Source organism: Crotalus tigris, unplaced genomic scaffold, assembly GCF_016545835.1.
Source record: "Crotalus tigris isolate CLP2741 ecotype Arizona unplaced genomic scaffold, ASM1654583v1 scf7180000018354.2857554, whole genome shotgun sequence".
NCBI lineage: Eukaryota > Metazoa > Chordata > Lepidosauria > Squamata > Viperidae > Crotalus > Crotalus tigris.
The window spans coordinates 854,016-874,446 of NW_024096961.1; the positions used below are offsets into that span (position 1 = coordinate 854,016).

General features: G+C 37.4%; 1 protein-coding gene across 8 annotated transcripts in view; it reads left to right on the forward strand.

Moving 5' to 3' along the window:
- Positions 1-533: 533 nt before the first annotated feature.
- The window catches only part of KCNQ1 (potassium voltage-gated channel subfamily Q member 1), a 390,352-nt gene continuing 370,454 nt past the window's right edge, over positions 534-20,431 (forward strand). For 4 of the 8 annotated variants that reach the window (XM_039350744.1, XM_039350745.1, XM_039350748.1 and 1 more), the window contains exon 1: positions 537-2,045. In XM_039350744.1, coding sequence (XP_039206678.1) covers positions 1,678-2,045 — 368 coding nt within the window. In that variant the 5' untranslated portion in view covers positions 537-1,677. Of the gene's footprint in view, positions 2,046-20,431 lie in introns of all 8 variants that reach the window. The other 4 variants (XM_039350746.1, XM_039350750.1, XM_039350742.1 and 1 more) reach the window with 2 other exon arrangements.

Sequence of the window (20,431 nt, forward strand, 5' to 3'; positions counted from 1 at the left end):
GTCTGACACAGCCACCTGGTACTTGTTAATACATTTGCTGATAGCCAGGTGCTTACATAAACCTGTTACGAACAGGTATTCATTTCAATTTAGAAGACTGCAATATTTTATGTGAGAACTCTAACATTTTAACGAGATCCCTGTTTTAGGGCTGCAGCACCTCTGTATCTCCTCATTTTCTTGGATTCAGTGCATATTAACTGACACATGCTTTTGTCTGCAGTCAGGCTAATTCCTGTTTGGCTTGAAAGCATTGCTTCAACTTGCTTCTCACAACAGGGGCTGAAACTTTCTGAGCACCCAAACAAGCCTATTCAATGTGGGACTGAGTAGTGGTTGCGTAAAAAAAAGGACACAATGGACAAGTTTGACGACATTACAGCTGAGGGGAAAAATCATATAGTTGACTAATTTACTCCTTGGTGTGTTTTAAGAAACAGTACTGCTGCCAAGATTTACCATACTTTTTATTGTACTTTACAGAGTTCAAAGTGCTTCATGAGCATTATCTTTGCAATCACCATTGCAATTAAAGAAGTGGTGGCCACTGTAATACTTAGAATACAGGTGATTATTCAAAGTGATTATTTTGTGATAGTGGGTCTCCTGTTTCACAAGTTGCTGCTTTACCCACCTTGTTCCTCTGTCTTGCAATAATGCTCAGAACTACCTGTATGCATAGTCTGTGCTTTGAAAGGACTCTTTGATTATTAAAGGTAGGGGGACACTGTCACAGAAAAATGTGGCATACATCTTCATTATGCATATATCTGCCATTATACTCCTGCATGCACTCGGAATATATGCCTTCTGGTAGAAATCCTCAAGCACCCAACCTGAAGTCATTTTTTTCCCTATTTTGGCTCAATATTGTCCCCTTGGATAGTCCTAAAACAAGAGTTAACCAAGCAACGTCCATAACTGGAATATTTCTAATGAGCTGTAGAAAAAAAAATCTGTGTTGACAGACTAAGGCATATAGATCCGTAAGTTGAGTTTCACTTGTAATGACTTCATGTGAATATCTTCATACCGGTATGTGTGTGTATCTGTGTTGGGGAGAGCAGCTCAGTAGAAACGATTTGCAAGGCTTTTTCTTTCTGAGATACTTCACTTCTCAGTCCAGCCTCCAGTCCCGAGAATTGCCAGCGATCTCTCCATCCAAACCATGGTTGACCCAGTTTTACTTTCAGAGGTCAGCCAAGGTCGGCTGTCATCCGCTGTGGCCCTTCTGCGGGTAGCCTTCGGCAAATCCACCCGACGGGCTTCTTTGGGGGGTGTACTTAAGGAGGGGGATGAAACGCAACTACATCAAATCGTTTCCATTTGGACGGCGCGGAGATACGAGACACATTCTGGCACTTCGCCATAATCACAGGGTAACTGTACGCGTTGGATTCCTGCTTCCCCGACGGCGCTGAGCCCCAACTCCTTGGGCGGCTGCTGGCTGCGAACCGGAGAACTGGGACCTTTCCCGAGGAGCCTCCCCTTTTGTGGGCAGGGCCAAGGAGAAACTCTCCGCCGGGCACGGAGCGGGCGAGCCAGTGTTGAGAGCCAGTGCGTGTTTGTGAGACTCTCCAGCTGCGCCTGCCTTCGCCTGCCGGGGAGCGCAGCGTTCCCGCTCGCCCCCCTCGCTCGCCCCCGGCTGGCTTCCCCGCGGTTGTCCAGAACGGGACGATGTCGTCTTCCTCCTCCAAGGCGTGGAGCTTGGGGCGCCTGTCCCTTTCCTCCAGGAAAGGCAGCCTGAAGCCCTCCGCCCTGGAGCTAGCCGAGCACGCCCCCAACGCCCACTACGCGCCGTTTGCCGTCTCCGCGCCCACCGGAGCCCAGGGCGCGAAGGAGCCGCCGACCAGCGGCGAAGTGGCTGAAGCGGCCACGGTAGTGATGAGCGCCGATTTCCCGCGCCCGCCGATCAGCCTGGACCCGCGCGTCTCCATCTACAGCGTCCGCAGACCTCTGCTCAGCCGCAGCCACGTCCAAGGCCGGGTCTACAACTTCTTGGAGAGACCCACCGGCTGGAAGTGCTTCGTCTATCACTTCACTGTGTGAGTCCAACAACTTTTTGCTCTCAACTCTCGCCGGCCGGTCCTGTGGCCGCCGCCCCCTTCCTGCTCCGGGGAGGCGGCGGCTGACCTCTAAAGTCCCTCTTTCCTTTCCTGGTGGCCTGGTTAAACCCCCGGAGTCCGGGGAGGAAACGGAGAGGGGAAGGCCAGCACACTTCGCTCCTGGCGTAGAAAAGGCGTGAAGGCGCCGGGAGGGTGGGCTGGAGAGAGCGAGCGAGCGAGAGCCCGGCCTCCCTCCCCGCTCCTGGAGTTGGAGATTGTGGGATGCCTGAGGTTCTGTCGCAAGTGTGTAGCCGGAGAGCTCTTCCTCCCGCGGTTGACGTAGCCCCTTGTCTGCTGTCAGAAAGGAGTCTCTCGCCCCCCCCCCCGAGATTAGTGAGATGGAACTTGGGGGGGGGGGCAGCCTGATGCAGGAGGGCCAACTACACACTGGGCTCGCTCCCCCTCCCCCCCTCCGTTTCCTAACTGCATTTGGGCTGCCCAATACTTCATCCTTCAACAGAGTGTAAAAATACCGCTCAGGCAGTAAGTCAGTCTGCTGGAGTTCAGCTCCTGGGCAATTGTAAACAGGGTTTAAAGTGCAAATGTGTGCCCTAACTTCTGTCACGGTTAAGTTGTAAAGCACATATGAGTAAATGTTCGTGTGCAACTGCCTATATTGAGGGCTCTTTCGGGACTCCAGTTGCACAAATTCTGCAAATCCTGTCTGTAAGATATGCTCTCATGCACAGTACGGAAAAGAACGGGGCAGATAGAGACTCTTGTTTTGTTCCAGTCATTCATAATCCATTTAGCAAAGCAAAGTACAAGGTGCTAAGAAGTTATACTTGCTGTTGTACCAGAGCCAATATTTTGTTGTCCATGGGAAGGAACTTTTAAGTCATCTGCCAGAATTGATCAATTCATTATTTGGAGCTGAGAGGCCTTAACTGCACAGTGCACATATACTTAAGTTTAAAAAAGAAATAGGGAAAAACTGATTTTTGAGCTCACTGGGTTAGAGTTATGGAATGGTAACAAACTATGTTTAATCCTTTCCTCCATCCATCTTTTTTCTGCTCTAGATTGGCCTACCTGTAGTACACATGTATTTCCTATTCCATAGTGTTCTCCCTTATATTTAAAGAAGAGAAACTTATTTTTTGAAACTTATAGGATGAATGCCTCTTTGTCACTCGCTTCTGTCTACCCTGCATTTCTCTGGATTTCCTCTGTAAAATTGCTAAACTTGTGTTTCCCTTTTCAAATGTGCATGTGGAATGCCTGAAGTAAGAATCTGGAATGCACTGGCATAAAAAAGGATATTGCACCAAAAGGGTCAGGAAAATGGTAGTTCAGAATGAGTAACTGATGGTAAGAATTAGCAAAAGAAAATCATTGGAACTTTGTGTGTGTGTATGTTTTCATACAGTCATTAAGATCACAACACGCTTTCAGATTTATTTTACTGTGGTGATGCAGTGGCTAGAATGCAATACTGCAGGCTACTTCTGCTGACTGCCAGCTGCCAGCAGTTTGACAATTTGATTCTCACTGGTTCAAGGTTGACTCAGCCTTCCATCTTTCTGAGGTCGGTAAAATGAGGACCCAGATTGTTGGGGGCAATATGCTGACTCTATGAACTACTTAGACAGGACTGTAAAGCACTGTGAAGCAGTATATAAGTCTTAAGTGCTATTGCTATTGCTACTGGCATACTAAACTAGCCACAGACCGTAGTTTGCATTTGTGGCTTGTTTAGCTTACCAATAGAAACCCACAATGGTTTATAAGCGATATTATGACTTAAAATGGTGTAGCCCAAGAGATTGTTGACTTAAAGCACTCTTTCATGAATAGCAGGTGATAAGGTCTGATCCTATTGCTATTTAAATAATCACATGCAACTGTTATCTTTCATTTAACCCAATTGAAGCAAGTCAGATGAAGACAAAAACTGTGATAATTAACCAAAGGTGCTTTTTCAACAGGCAACTGGACTTGCTTGTTTTTCTTTGAAGATGTTCCGCTTCTCATTCAAGAAGCTTCTTCAGCTCTACTGGATGGTGGGATAATTAACCATCTTTTGAAGAAGCTTCTCTGTATTGCGATTGAAATCTATGTTCAAAACTTTTGGTCATTTATATAAGAACACTATTCCCCCACTCCCAAAATATAAACGTTGAATTGATTGGGTGAATATGACCTGACAAGTAAAGAAGGGGAAAGAATTATTCTGTCATATTAGTCTTTGGGTAATATTTTTAAAACAGAAAGGACTTTATTAACCATTTTCCTGTTACCAGTAATAATTTGTACTTTGCCTCTTGTCTGATTATTTATCTGGTAGGATTAGAAGTGGTGAGCACATGTAGCCTCATCAGAACATTGAAAGTTCTTTCTGCTCCATCTACAGATTATACGTGTGCCAAGAATTGAGAGCATAAGTATATCCTGAAACACAGTAGCTGCCTTTGACATTCTGCTTAGGAGAAACATAAATGATTTGTTTCTTTATGTTGATATATTTAAAATAGCAATTGTTACAAACCTTACAAAGCTGTTTTGAGCCATGACCTTAACAAGAGATATCAACAGTAGCAAAATAAAATGTACAACCTTTGCATGTAGAAGTGTTATATTTGTCTAATCCAAGTCACTTATCAAGATGGGATCTTGGGTATAACACAAGAACACTGTGTATATTTGAGAAAGTAGGTTCAGATATTATGAGCGGACATAATTTTTTAACATAGAAGCAGCACTTAAGCAGCAAAACACCATTAGAATCTATTTGCAACAATGCCTCTGAACCCTACATATTCCACAGGCATGCTTAGACAATAAAGTAGTAGATGGTTGCCAACGGAGAGATAAGAGCATCTTGAAGGGATGGGGATGTGGAGCAACCTCATTGATTTATTAGCTAGTCTACTTTAATACCTGTATCCATCCAGTTATAGATGCCTGTCAAATGCCCAGCTCTTCGATAGCTGTTTCAACAAAAAATAATTCTTCTAAGCATGTTTTTTCATGGTATTCTTTAACAAGATTTATTACACTGAAAGGGTATATGGGTTTTTGGTGAATGAACCATTTCCTATTTAGAGTCAACTTATTCCCAAATTTATTAGACCAGAGACTTTGTTAGTTTCTTCCTAATAGCTTTCCAGTAATTGGCAAAGAGATGGTTCTTTTCACTGACAATCGATGAACTTGCAAAATAAGTGGCTATTTACAAAACTGTCTTCTGAATTCGTATCAGTTTGGTTATATCATTACATCAATATTGCAAGCCAATTCAATTTGATTTTTTTTTAATCAGTTTGATGAAAAGGGCCTTTGAGTGGAAAAGCCTTGCCAGACTATCAAACTGATTTGAATCCATCTGACTCAATTCAATCTGAATTGTTGATCCAGTTTATAAAGTCAGCTCAATTTAGTGATTATATTAACTGCCTTCCCCGTTATATGTCCAAAATAAACTTTTGCACTGCATAGACCTGCTACTTTCCCCACTGCCCCATATTCCATCTCTTTAGTTAGCAACTGTGTGAAGCAGGTTTCATTCTCATGGGTTCCCCACCCCTTCTTCTCTATCATTTTAGGATTTTCTTTGTTATAAGGTTTTATGATGGTTCTGATGTTGTTTTTCTTTTGGTATTTCTGGAATGCTTGCCTTTTAATATAATCTTATAAATGGATTATATTACAAATGGTACTCACAGTTTGAGCCCTGGAAATAGATATAATTTATGCTTTGTTATATAAATCTATATAATCCTATGAAGGAAAATAGTCCAGAGCTGGGACTTCCATAAATTCTGGTTGCAAAAATTTCTGATTCTATGAATTGATATCACCTGATATCAGGTAAGATGGGGGATGATAGATAGATAGATAGATAGATAGATAGATAGATAGATAGATAGATAGATAGAAAAAAATATCACAGGACGAATGATTGATAACTCTATTTTGTTACTTTCTGTTTTGAAAGATTAGCAAGATGTTGAGAATGTGTTTATTTTTATTTATTATTACATTTGTTTCCCTCCATAATCTCAAAAGGCTTTTGGGATTTTAATCCAGCTATAGATGTGTTAATTTTGTATGTGAATGTGAATTAACACATCTATAGCTGGATTAAAATTAGAAACATATATGATGGGGTCCTGCAAGTAACTTGGTGCCAAGCCATCAAGGGTTATTGTTAGCCCCAGTGGATATAGCGGACCAGAAAATCAACTCCAGAGGTAGGCTAATGATACTTTTACTGAGGCTGCCTATAATAACAAAATTTTGCAAGTCTGATTCACTCCAGTGAAATCTAGCTGAGTCACTTCCAAATGTTATCTCGACATAAAAGTGCTTCAGATACTTTCGCCTAAGTTAGGGGTATTCCTGGCTCAGGAATTCTGGGAGTTGAAGTCCACGAGTCATAAAAGAGCCAAGGTTGCCTACCCCTGATCTAGATAATAGTTCTTGCATATTTCCATCAAGATCATCTATCTATAGCTTTATATAGATAGCACTTTAGTACAGCAATTTAATTATACCTGAAAATTCATTGATAACCATTTCAGGGCCTGCAGCACAGTTGTTGCATTCTCTTATTGGAGCAGGCTAGCTAATATGCACTGGCCAATTTCACTTTTAAACCAACTGCAGCTACTGGGTGGTCTTAAAGGGAACACCATGTAGACCACGGGTGTCAAAACTCGATTGCATCACGTGACATATTGTGATGTTTTTTTTGCCTTTGCGGAGCCGAGGTGGGTGTGGCCTGTGCATGACGCCAGTTTGACACCCCTGATGTAGACCATGCTGAAGGATCCCTGACTGGCGATGAGAAGGGCATGAGTTACTGTAGTGAGGAGATGAAAGGAAAAGGAGTTTGACAGATCTGAACATTTATAAATCCACTGTTAATGAGAAATAAAATGCTGGACATACTGCAATATGCTCTACACGGGGCTGTCCAGGAAGCTGCAACTTGTCTTGATGTGGCAGTACACACAATGATAGGTACCCTAGGTTTATCCATATAAACCTCTATTGTGTGAGCAGCACTGGCTTCCAGTTACTTTCCAGGTGCAGTTAAAGGTACTGGTTATTACCTTTAAAGCCCCATTTGGCATAGGGCTGGGGTAGGCAACCTTGGCTCTTTTATGACTCGTGGACTTCAACTTCCAGTATTCCTGAGCCAGCCATGCTGGCTCAGGAATTCTGGGAGTTGAAGTCCACGAGTCATAAAAGAGCCAAGGTTGCCTACTCCTGGCATAGGGCATCTATTGCCTTTCCCAAAGAACATTGATCCATCCAACCAAATTGGATAGGGTGGACATGCTCCTAATCACTTCTCTTATAACACTGCCACTTTAGGAAAACTAGGAAGTGTGTCTTTTCCATGGCAGTCCCTACCCTGTCCAACACCTTTCCCTCTGACGTTCGGCAGCCCTCTCCCCTCCCAGCCTTCTGTAAAGCTTTGAAGACTTGGCTTTTCCCACAAGCGCTGGAATAGGAGAAGGTGACTGCATGTAGGAAGCTTAACCTGGTGCCGTTTTTTTGTTTTAAATGTTTATGGTTTAAATAGTTTTGATATGACTTTTGTGTTACTTTATTATTGATATTGTCTTAATTCTTGGTTAGGAACTACCCAGAGTTCGGTATAAGATGGGTGACTATATACATTTTCTAAATAAATACACAAATAAATAAGTTCTACTTGATCTGTATTTCTATAGCCCTCCAGTCCAATGCATTTAAATGCACACAAGTTGCTTCAGATCTCTGAGCAGATAATAACAGTGCCTTTCCTTGGTGGTTGCTAATTTATTTAGTTCATTTTAATTTGCTCTCTGTTAAAAGTTACCCTGAAGTGTCATACTGACCATAGTTAGAAGTTGTTAAACTGTTTAAAAAGATAAAATAAAATGTGACTCAGTTCTATCATAGGAGATGAAAAGTCTCTACTTCAGTGGTTGTCTCATCAATGAAATAGTTAGATGTCCTTAAACAAATCCATCTATAGTATAATCTATAATATGGGAGCATTATTAACAGGCAGCATGAAGGTTTATATAATATGAAGTACTTGAGTTCCAAAGACAAGATGGTTTGATTGTTATTGATATTCCAACCTATTAACTTTTTATCAAAGTTTGTAAGATAATATTAATACAAATAATGATGCATAATTTATTCATATTTATAAATATATACAAAACTTAGGCCTGATTGGATTTGTTATGACTCATTCTCCAACACTTAAGAACTTTAAGATACCCAAGTGTTATTTAGTTCCACTGGTTTCAGTAATCCTTAAGCACTTTACACTTAATTGGGTTGTTTCTATTATATAGCATTAAGGAAGGAGGAAATGTTTGGGATCCATAATCGGCTCCAGTGAATTTCATAGTGAAGCCTCTTACTGATTTCAGTTTGGCTTAATTATATTCATTGTGTACAAGAAGTAAGTAGCTCAAAATTTTGAGAAAGTTGAAGCCTATCCACACCTTTCTCAATCTTGTGCCCTCCAGATACATTGGATTATAGCTGTTCTCTGCATGTGTCCTGTAAAATATAAAATTATATGATTTTTTTCTATCTTGTTTCACAGTCACATTTATCTTCTGAACAACCCTGTAAAGCAAATCACATTGTGGGCAATTGTAGTGGAGTTTTGCCAAATGAATATTGTCTGAGATCTCTTTTCTCTAATTCAGTCTGGAATTCAACCCAAACAATCACATATAATAGAAAAGACTTTGTTTTTAGAAACCATGTCTCGTATTTCATGCCATCTGTGCTGAATTCTGAAGTAAAGGCAAACTCTTTATATTTATTTTGCTAAGTGCATAAACCACTTTTTGTCTAGAAGAGATTTGAGGGTGGCGTGTTATAAAAAGATAAGTTCTGCATAACAGCAGCAATACCACGTGACATAGCGAAACATGTGTAATAGTGCTTCAACATAATGATGGGAAAGTTCAGCTGTTAACTAGCAGTTCACAAAGGTGTTCATGAAAAATTCACAGGCTGGAAATGCTAAAAGAAAAAGCTAATGAAAACCCTTCACCTATTTCATTTGTTTGCGTTCAGGAAATAAGATCAAGTCAGGGCACACTAAATATGTCTTTTCTAATTAGGTCGAATATGATTCACTGGCTGGTTGCAAGGTTGATGTGAGACTGTCATTAAATCATTCCACTACACAGGAGAAGATTATTTTCCTGGTTTGGTATAGTTCCAAACGGGTTATTTGGCATTTTAAGGAACCAATCATGTGTTCTCATTTCTTTGCAAGCAGGATCAGGGTCAGTATAATTATGTGAATACCAAACATGAACATTCTCAGGTATAAGTCAAGCGGTAACTAAATTTCAGAAATACCTATTTTCTGAGCAATACTGGAGGCACCAGTCTATTGCTCCAACAAATGCTGCTTGAATAAATACACATATAGCTTTTTTACAGGCAAGAAGAATACTGGGGATTAACCCTGCATCAAAAATAGGAAACAATGAATACTGTATGAATTCTGGAAAGCAAATTGTGACACTTATTACAATACAGATATTCCTCAACTTATTATCACAACTGAGCCCAAAATGTCTGTTGATAAGCAAGACTGTTGTTAAGTGAATTTTACCTCATCTTACTGCCTTTCTTGCCACAATTGTTAAATGAATCATTGCAGTTGTTAAGTTTGTCACATGGTTGTTAAGTGAACCTGGCTTCCCCATTGACTTTGCTTGTCAGAAAGTCACAAAAGATGATCACATGACTCTGGGACACTGCAACGGTCATAAATATGAATAGAGGACATAGAATAATAGTTGCCAATAATAATAATAATAATAACCAGTAATAGCCAACAATAATAATCAGTTGCTAAGTGATTGAATTTTAATCACGTGATCATGGGGATGCTGCAGCGGTCATGTGAAAAACATGTCACTTTTTTCAGTGCCATTGTAACTTTGAATGGTCACTAAATGAATGGTCGTTAAATTGAGAACTACCTATGTGCAATCTTGGCTCAATGGATGTTTTTAATATAATATATAAACCTTGGAGTTGCATAGACACTACTTAACTCTAATTTAAATTAAGTCTGTTCAGAATTGTGCATCTTTTAATTTTCCTCATTTCTCCAGTCCCAGCTCCAGTGCTGCTGAAAAGGTCTTTCAAGATTGGGTGATTTGGAGACATGTCCCTTGTCACATTTGTCTAATAAAGATCCACCCATGTATAGATGGAAATGCTTTGATCTCCCAGTGGAATATACTCAACTATAGGAGATAATAACTAGTTTAATTTGCAGTATTGAATACTTTGCAAAGACAGAGAAGATTTCTGGAGTGGTCAATTTACTGTGTAATTTAAAATAAGTTGGTATATAATTGGACAGAATTCAAAATTAAAAATATTGAAGTCTGATTGATCACACTTGAACTGAGTAAAAGATACACTAGATTCTACCACAAGGTAGATTAAAATGTAGTTGGATTTGCCACCTATCTAGCCATGGTGTAGTCCCATGTGTAAACAGAACAGAAGTAAAATAGTAGAACAATAAAATATACAATGAAAACACCCGCAAGAATACATCAATATGATAACAAAAAAGGAAATATAATATGTGACATGTATCTTATCATGATGTTACAAAATTAAGTAAATCAGAATTACGTTGTCTTTGATTTCAATGTATTACTTCAAAATGAAAACTCCATTAATTTGTTATAAGTATTGTTATGCTACTTCAATCACCAGGTTCTAAATAGCTTACTAGCAACAGCATATGATATATATAACAATATAGTAAAGAAGAAAAAAGTGCCAAAAGTGTCAATATATAATATATAGCAATACACTAAAGAACAAAAGTATCAAAAGTATTAATACATCAAAAATGAAAGATGCAATTAGCAGTTATAATATTAGGTCATAAAAGCACAATGTCTGTATCATCAATCAGATTTTCCCCAGTCTTAGGTACCTCTACATTTTGCCTTCAGTCCCCAAATATGCTTTAAAAAGCTTCCCAAATGATAGAAATTAGGGTGCAATTTGTATATCTGGTGGGATGACTTTCTACAAGAGGGGAATGCCTGCAGAAAATACCCATCTTGTTGTACCTGATAAGAAGGGGTGGACTAAAATCTCAGTATACTGACTGTCTGTAGGCACAGTCTGGGCAAGCAGATTCTGTCTGTAAGAGAGTAAGGGAGATGACAGAAATATGTAAAAACTATTAGCTACAAAAAGGGCTGAAATATAATTTTTTAAAGTCCATTTAAGATTTTGAAATGGCTCAGATAGAAACCTCCCTAATTCACTGGGGTATAAGAAGGAAGAGGACATACAGTACAGTCAGACATACAAGATTCTGTTATTATAGGCAATCTCAATAAACATAGTTCTAGACTTCCTGTGGAGTTGAGTTCCTTGTCTTGTCTATCTAGTGGGGCTGACAGAGTATCAGAAAAGATGTGTATGTAGGCAGATTATTTGTTTGTTTAAAAAAAAGCAGGGTTGTCATAAACAAAATTAAATAAAGTCATAAACCATTCCTTGGGATATGGCTTGAAACTATCATGGATGGGCAACTGGAAGACACTTGAGCTCATCTAATAAATGAAGAAACCCAGCCAAACATTTTGACCTGCATCTCTCCCTGTGATGTCCCACACTATAATCCTTAAAGTAAAAAATAATCCAGAGCGTATCCTGCCTCCCAACCAGAAAGAGATTGTACAAACTTGTTCTAAAGAGATTTCTTTTTTTTATTAAAAGTTTTTTATTTTTTCCATATAAACATTATAAAAAAAAAGTACAATACAATTTTGAAATGAAATAACCATTAATACGACCTGCCCACTCCCCCCAGGCCGCGTCCACCCTCTCTTAAAACATTCTCTACTTCCCTCCTCTTTCTCACCTCCCATCCTACTCTCTTCCCCTCCCCCTCTCCTCTCACTGCCCTACTTCCTCTCTACACTTTCTCACCTCTCATCCCTATCAAACCCATGAACGCAGCATAAGGGGAGTGCCCAGGCCGCACCCCTATAAGCAACCATTATCTATATTACACTTAACCCCCCACATTTCCTCCCCCCCACCCCCAACCCCCCTCCCTTCACTTCCCAGAGTAGAATACAGGGTTAATAATAAGAAAATTTATAATAATAAGAAAAAAGAAAAGAAAAAGAAAAAAAAGAAAAAAGGAAAAAAAAGAAAATATCTTACTTAATCTTTAACTCCAATAACCTATAAGACAATTCTCTATAATATTTACTATAATATTCATTCATAAAATAAATGAAACTTTTTAGTTCCATACTTTTTCTGAATATAATCTATCCATCTTCTCCATACAGTAATATATCTTTCTTGTGTGTGATCCTTTAAATAAGCAGAAATTTTTGCTATTTCTGCAAAACTAGATATTTTAAATACCCATTCTTCTAAAGTAGGCAAAGAATCTTTCTTCCAGTATAAACCTATTAATAATCTTGTAGCAGTTAATAAATTCAACATCAAAATAGTTTCCTTATCATTTAAGTCCACAAAGATGCCCAATAAAAATAGTTAACTTTATCTTCCTTCTAAAAATCTTTTGAATGTTCCACCAAATCATTATCCAAAATGCCTTTACCTTTTTACAATTCCACCAAATATAAAAATATGTCGCATCTTTATTGCCACATCTCCAATCCTAAAGAGATTTCTTATTCCTATTTTCTTCTTATTATCTTCCAGACTTTGGGGCACCCTAATGTTCCTTGTGTATTAAGAACCCTGAATTCACAAAATACATTAAGCCAGAATGTGTTTGATTTTGGCTTAGCAGATCATGTAAAACTCCCAGATTGTAATTTATTCGCCAAATTATGGTTAAACAAAGCATAGTTCACTAAGATATGCCAAAACCAGCCCATGAGAGAGTTTGTTCATCTTCCATACAAGTCAGAAAGGTGCAGGAAAAGGCTTACTTAGAAAGTTAGTCTAAATTAATTGTATGCAGAAGATCATGAATTGCCTTTTTTGACATTTTTGTTCAAAGTGATACAAGGAGTACGCATTTATTTTATGAGAGTATTTTTAACTCCTTTTCTCTATCATGCATCTTTCATAGTTTTTCATATTCAGTATATTTCTATACATTATAGGTTATTCCCCCCCACACTGATAGCTTTTATCTATATTCTCCAGATTCTGTATATTGTATACATAATTAAACCCAGTGAGAAAGTGGTATGTATTTTCTCTGAAAGAAAAATAGCCTCTAATTGAGATTCTCTTTGGTTAAAGCCTAGAACCTCTATCTTTCCATTTCTTTTAAAATGCTTTAAGACCCTGCAAAGTATTTTGAAACAGGATTCCCCCCCCCTTTTATGGAAGAATGTTAAAGAAGCAGGCACTTAAGATTACAATAAATGGAAAACAGTGGGAGTTTACTGACTTCAAAGGGATAGGATTTGCCTCCTCAAACCCAGAAAAGAACAACATTAAATTCTGAGGATGGGAAATGGAAATGTGTGAAAATAGGTCACTGAACTGTAAAAGTGAGATAATAAGTCTCATATGTTTTCCTTGTGACCCTTTAGCAATGTAGAAAAGAAGACCATCTACAATTATCTCTTAAGGTTTTTAATTCTCTGTGTGTCCTATTTTCAGTTCTAATTTTTACTGTTATATCATTGTTTTCATTGCCTCGTCATTTTGTTTTCTTATTGCCAATTTGGTTAATTAGTTTTCTTTGATCAAATGTGTCATTTCATTTAGCAGCAACCACACTTGCAAGTATTTTTAGTTCCCTTTTTTTCTCCTGTACAGCCTGACATGTGAGTTGCATACCCGCCAGGTTATTATGCTATCATAAAAGGAAACATGGACACCTCAAATGGAATGAATATATAAAAGATGAATGGATTGTGAAACTGCAAATAAATATAAACCTTTGTCCCTTTCTCTTTCCCCTATTCTACAAATCAAATCTCTTGGGCTTTTTTTTTTTTGACAAAATAGAAGTTATAACTGAAAACGGAAATCTGTCTCACTTGTGAGAATATTTTCATACTTTCCCCTCATGTGCTCTAAATAGAATAGAACAGAAGAGAACAGAAGAGAACAGAATAGAGCTGGAAGGGACCTTGGAGGTCTTCTAGTCCAGCCCCCTGCTCAAGCAGGAGAACCTATATCATTTCAGACAAGTGACTGTCTAGTCTCTTCTTAAAAACTTCTAAGGATGGAGCGCCCACAATTTCTAAAGGCAAGCTGTTCCACTGGTTAATTGTCCTCACTGTTAGGAAGTCTATCCTTAATTCCAGGTTGCTTCTCTCTTTGGTCAGTTTCCAACCATTGCCAGCAAGTGTCCAGAGTTTTAGGAACAGGTCTTTTTCATAACTGATCCTTCTAATTGTGGATACCAGAAAATGCATCTTCAATGTTTCAACATATGAATTGCCCTTTTCCTTCTTTATTATCCTTACACTTACAATTAGCTTCAGACAATAATATCACAGGCATATCTTCCCCTTTTGTATCTTAGTGGCACCAATTTAATACGTAATTTTCATTTCTTTGTTTGTGTACTGTCGGTGTGTTTTTTCCAGATGAATGGATCTGCAGTATGTTTAACAAAATGTTGCATTCACAAAAAAACCAATGTATTTCCATATGGCTTTGAGCCAGTTTGAATCTGACTCTGGCTCTACCTGATTGCATGACATCAACTTTGCATTTGTTTTGTTTTTCCCCTCTTCTCAGTTTTATTTGAAAGCATAGCAACATTGGCATTTTTGTTTGCACAAAATTTTGGGAGTGGTGTGCATCTCACTAGGAGGATTTCCCATGTTGTCCTTACCCTGTATTCAGTTGAGTCTTCTTTTATTTTTCTGTCTCCCATAGATGTTCAGTGTCCATTTCCAGCAACTAAAGTATGCACTATCTCCCTCATTCTATCCTTTGGAATGATTTTGGACATTGCTTTTCCATGTTCTATGTTTGCTTTTGGTCATTTTATCTGAAAAGCAGAATGGGAGGATGGACTTCACTTTCATCACCTAGTTATTGGTGTGACATATTTTAATTTCTGCCTCTCTCTCTATAATAGCTAAAGATGACTGCGTGAACATACATTCCACACTCCTTGTTTTCTTAAAGAATACATTATTGAAGACAATAATTTCTATAAAAGTTTAGAATGTCCCAAATAATTAGAAACTTTGAAATTTAGGTAATATTATGCATCCTACCTAGGGAGCAGCACCCTATACTGTATTGAGTTGTGCTACTTTCGTTCTGTATCTTATGATGTTACAACATAAATATATGATAGCCATTTATCTATAGTAGATGCTTTCCAGACATTTAGAAGAGAGGATAGATTTTTGTTTACCATGCACAAACTTTATTTTACTTTCAATTTCTTATCATTAGCTTGCCAAAATGTGGTGACTCTTCCCCTAAGTCATAAAAGAGCCAAGGTTGCCTACCCCTGCCCTAAGTGCTGGGATAGGGTGAGGTTGGACAATGATTGCAATGGAGCAGAAGGATTGTGGCACCAGGTTTTTGTTTCTATTGTGCTTTGGTTTTACTATTGTTGTGAGCTGCCCAGAGTTGTGTCTTTTAAGATGAGTGGTTATATAAGTCTTTCAAAGGAATAAATACACAAAATAAATTAATTAAAAGCTGTTCTAATTCTTGCAGCAAGCGAGGGTTGCATCTAGTTTCCACTATTTCTTTTTTTTTAATTTCTAAAGTATTATAAAAGGACAGGTGCTTTTAGAATTAATAGTGAGCAAAGAATCACGTATTAAGAGTTTGTACTCTTTGAAAATGGTATGGAAGAAATGCTTTGGAGCAAGTATGGAAAATAGGATCTTTCTGCTACTCAAAAAAGCATCAGCCATGTCTTTTCAGACTACTTCCAAACCTAAAAAAAAAAGCTTGGGCAAAAATCTGAAAAAGGCATAGCTATTTCAATGAGCAGCAGAAAGGTACTAATAAACTTCTGAATAATTTTTGAAGCATGCATTCTGCAGGCTATATCTTTTGTACTTTTAATTTAGAATTAATTATTTTATACCAATGAAATGCAAAGAAATGAAATTAAAATTTAAGGGAAGGAAATACGTGAAAAGACAGGCAATCCAAATATTTTCTCATTTGTAAATAGATCACATCTTATTAAGTATTTTTCTGTACAAAAAAGCTAATTGTGGCTTATTGACTAAGATTCTCTCAGTAAATAGATGAATAAGCTGAGTTGATTTTTTAGTTAAAAGAAACTATAAAAGATTCCAGTATTAAAATGGAGCTGGTGATATTATCTAAAAAATCCATAAATGGTCAAGATTTTGTAAATGTATAAACAGTCAGCATAACAACATATTGTGTCCTTTGCATTTGTATCAAATTAATTCTTTCTGTATTTGTTATAAATGGAGCAATATAATAGCATACAAACTTGTGTTTACTACTCAGTTTTCCTGCTGTTTTCATCTTGTGGTCCAAAAGAGTAAAAATTGCATGTTCTAATGCAAAAGTATGACCATTGTAGCTGAAATTATTATAGAAACATAGAAACATGTGATTAAGGAGAAATGTCAGAAATTGTAAAATGCACATTCTCAAGTATTTCTCATAAGAAATGCTTATATAGATAGGAGCAAAATATTTTACCTTTCTATGATGTTTACATTTTTACTTTCAGTAATGTTTCTTTTGGGAGAATACAGATTACTAAATAGCTAAACCAGATTACTAATAATTTCAGACAGAATAAGTTTTGCTGTGTAGAAGATAAAAGTCTGTCAAGTCAACATCACAAACATAATTGAGAGTAAACATTGCCTTCACCAAAAATCAGTGTGGAATGTATGTTAGAGTGGGGTGGGATGATCCCAGAAATAATGAAGAGAAGTTTTGAGGTTGGGGCAGCATACCTACTCTAGGTGACTCCAGAATGCAGATGGGAATTATACTGGTGGTAGTTTTATTTAAGTGTCAGGATGGGGTTGATCCTAAAGCCTGCTACTTCACTTTTCTAGCCTAGTTCTGAATTGTATCTATACCAGCATAAGGCTAGGTCAGGGGTAGGCAACCTTAGCTCTTTTATGACTCGTGGATTTCAACTCCCAGAATTCTTGAGCCAACTGTGCTGGCTCAGGAATTCTGGGAGTTGAAGTCCACGAGTCATAAAAGAGCCAAGGCTGCCTACCCCTGGGCTAGGTTAACTAATTTCCTCCCATCTCTTTTAACTTTTTTTTTTTTTACGAAGAACACCAATGCAAAATTATTAAAAACAGTGGAGGAAAAAAAATTCCCTACCCATCTCTCACACAGAATAGAGTAGACCCGAACATCCTGCCACTGGTGTTTGCAATTCCACAATTAGAGTTGTTCTTTCTACAAAATAAATCAGTGTAAGTGGAAAAGTTGATAGGATCTACCCAATACTAACACAACTTGCTACTTATGGAATTATATTTTTTATTTGTATCCCACCTTTATTATTTTTACAAATAACACAAGGTGGTGAACGTATTCTATGCAACTTCCTCCTCCTATTTTTCTCACAACATCAATCTTGTGAGGTGAGTTTTGGTTGAGAGAGAGAGTGATTGACCCAAAGTCACCCAGCTAGCTTCCATGCCTAAGGCAGGACCTGAACTCACTGTCTCCTGCTTTCTACCCTGGTGCTTTAACCACTAAACAAAACTGACTCTCATTTGCTAGTTTTAAAAATTTGCTAGTTTTAAAGATGTATTTATTTGATTGATTGATTGATTGATATGATTATTCAATCCACAAAAATGACTCTGGATGGCTTACAGTTTTTAATATTTGTGTGAAAGTATGTGTATGGCATGTTTAGATTATTCATTAAAAACATGTTCCTTTAGTAGAGTTGGAAAATAAAATGTTAAAAAATAGCAATAGCAATAGAACTTAGACTTATATACCGTTTCACAGTGCTTTACGCTCTTTCTAAGTGGTTTACAGAGTCAGCATATTGTCCATAGCAATCTGGTTCTTCATTTTACCGACCTCAGAAAGATGGCAGGCTGAGTGAACCTTGAGCTGGTGAGAATTGAACTACTGGCAATCGGCAGGAATTAGCCTGCAATACTGCATTCTAACCACTGCACCACCGTATGGAGTTTATTTTATAAGCAATGACTAGTATCTGGATTTTTCAAACAGAAATATAAAGCAGTCAAGAATTTAAAATGAACTATTCCAAGTCATTTATACGGGTATGTAGGTAGGTATGTAAGTAGGTATCATATTTATATGGCCACCCATTTCACAAAAACATAATTCTGGGTGTCGGACAACAGTGACTGATGCTTCACTGATGCAGTTGTGTATATGTTTTTATAATTTGCTCAGATGTACTTATTATTTAGATATTGTGCTTTCAAATTCTCCTTTTACTTTCTCAACCAGCTATCTTGATTTTGCAGTACTATCCTAGCAGTTTTCAATTATCGTTTGCATTATTTTTGCCATTTTTATAGGACTTGTTCAGGATTGCTGTCCAGTAACAATTGCTTCTATTCATCTTCTTAGGTACATTTTGCTTTAGAACAAAATAGAAATTAATGTTAATCTAATTGTAAGAATATACTATGGACATAACAGTACAGAATCTAAAAGAATATTTGAATGCAAATCTTTGACTGATGAAAGGCTTCGAATGGTACAACAATAGAATTTAGTACAGGTAGTCTTTAACTTACAAAACCATTCGTTTAGTGGCTGTTTGAAGTTACAACGGCAATGAAAAAGTGACATGATTGTTCTTTACACTTACAACTATCAGAGCAGCTCCGTGGTCATGTGATCAAAATGTGGACACTTGGCAACCGGCCTGTGTTTATGATGGTCGCAGTGTCCCGGGGACACATAATCATCTTTCCTGACCTTCTAACAAGCCAAGTCAATGGGAAAGCCAGATTCACTTAACAACTGTGTTACTAACTTAACAACTATGGCAAGAAAGATCATAAAATGGGGCAAAATTCACTTAGCAACTGTCTTGTTTAAGAAAGGACATTTTTTGCTCAATTGTGTTATAAATCCAGGACTATCTGTAGTTAGGACCAGGGCAAAGATAAACTCTCATCCATGCAAAGTTTGCTTTAACGGATCATCACCAAATAGAAGCTGCTTTATTTTTTTATGCAAACCCAGAAAAATCCCTGTTAAACCCTAATCTGAATTTACAAAAACTAAACTATTATGTTCTCATGAAATGATATGCCCGAGCAAATAAATTATTTTATGTTTAACACGATAGCACTTCTTGCTTGTCAGTCGCTGGGCTTTCATAGCATGCTAAATCAATAAAACAGAACTCAATATTAGTCTTATTGTAACTGGTTGTGTGAGTGTATCTTCTGTAAAGTATTGTTTTTAATACAAAGAAACAAACATTGATTTCAACAAAAGGGTTAAACAAACACTTGCAATTGTTCATATGGAGGGGAAGAAATTAACATTTTTTAAAATTCCTCTTCGTAGTGTCTATAATACCATTCCAGAGGAATTGTAACCTTAATAAATAATCTCTACATATGTAAAAAAATATGTGTATTACAAGGGATGGACATTTGAATTGCAAAATCGGTAGTATTTTGATTGCAAAACCCTACGTATCTCTTGAAGTCTAAATTTTGGGCAGATTGTTCACTGAATTTAAGTGACAGGATTAAATTTGTCAGCCACACATACTTGTAAATTTGAAGTATTAATGATCTAAAGCCTTGAAATTTTGGCAGTTATGAAGGCCAGACAGACGTATTGACTTCTTGTTCCCTTACCAAAGAGGATGAAACAAAATCCCTTTTTATATTAAATTTAGCAGATAGTGGTCTTTAACACTAAACAATGCTAACCTGTTGTGTCTCTCCTTCTAACAATTAAATGCTACTGAAAATTGAAGTTAACTTATTTGAACCAATAACCTCTGATTAATCTAAGGACGGATTAATCCAAGATTGTCTTAATTTTTTTAAACAAAAGGTAAATATGAATGCTTATCTATGTTACAAATTGGATGCAGTAAAGTGATTATTATTTCAACTTTAGTACAGTGTAATTTGGTGCATATTTAAAAGATAATGCCTGATGAAAGCTTATTTAGTTTTGCAATAAGGGGGAAAAAATCCAAATGATAAGCTCTTGAAATATTGCAATAAATCATTACAAGTAGTTAATTTTGGCCTTTATGAAAAAAAAAATTGAAGCATAACAAATGTTGGTAGAATTCCATTGTTTCCTGCCTGGAAATAGTCTTCTTTGAATTGAGTGGGACTTATTTCAGAGAAAAGTGCAGGGAATGTCAAAAGGAAACTAGGCATGCTTTT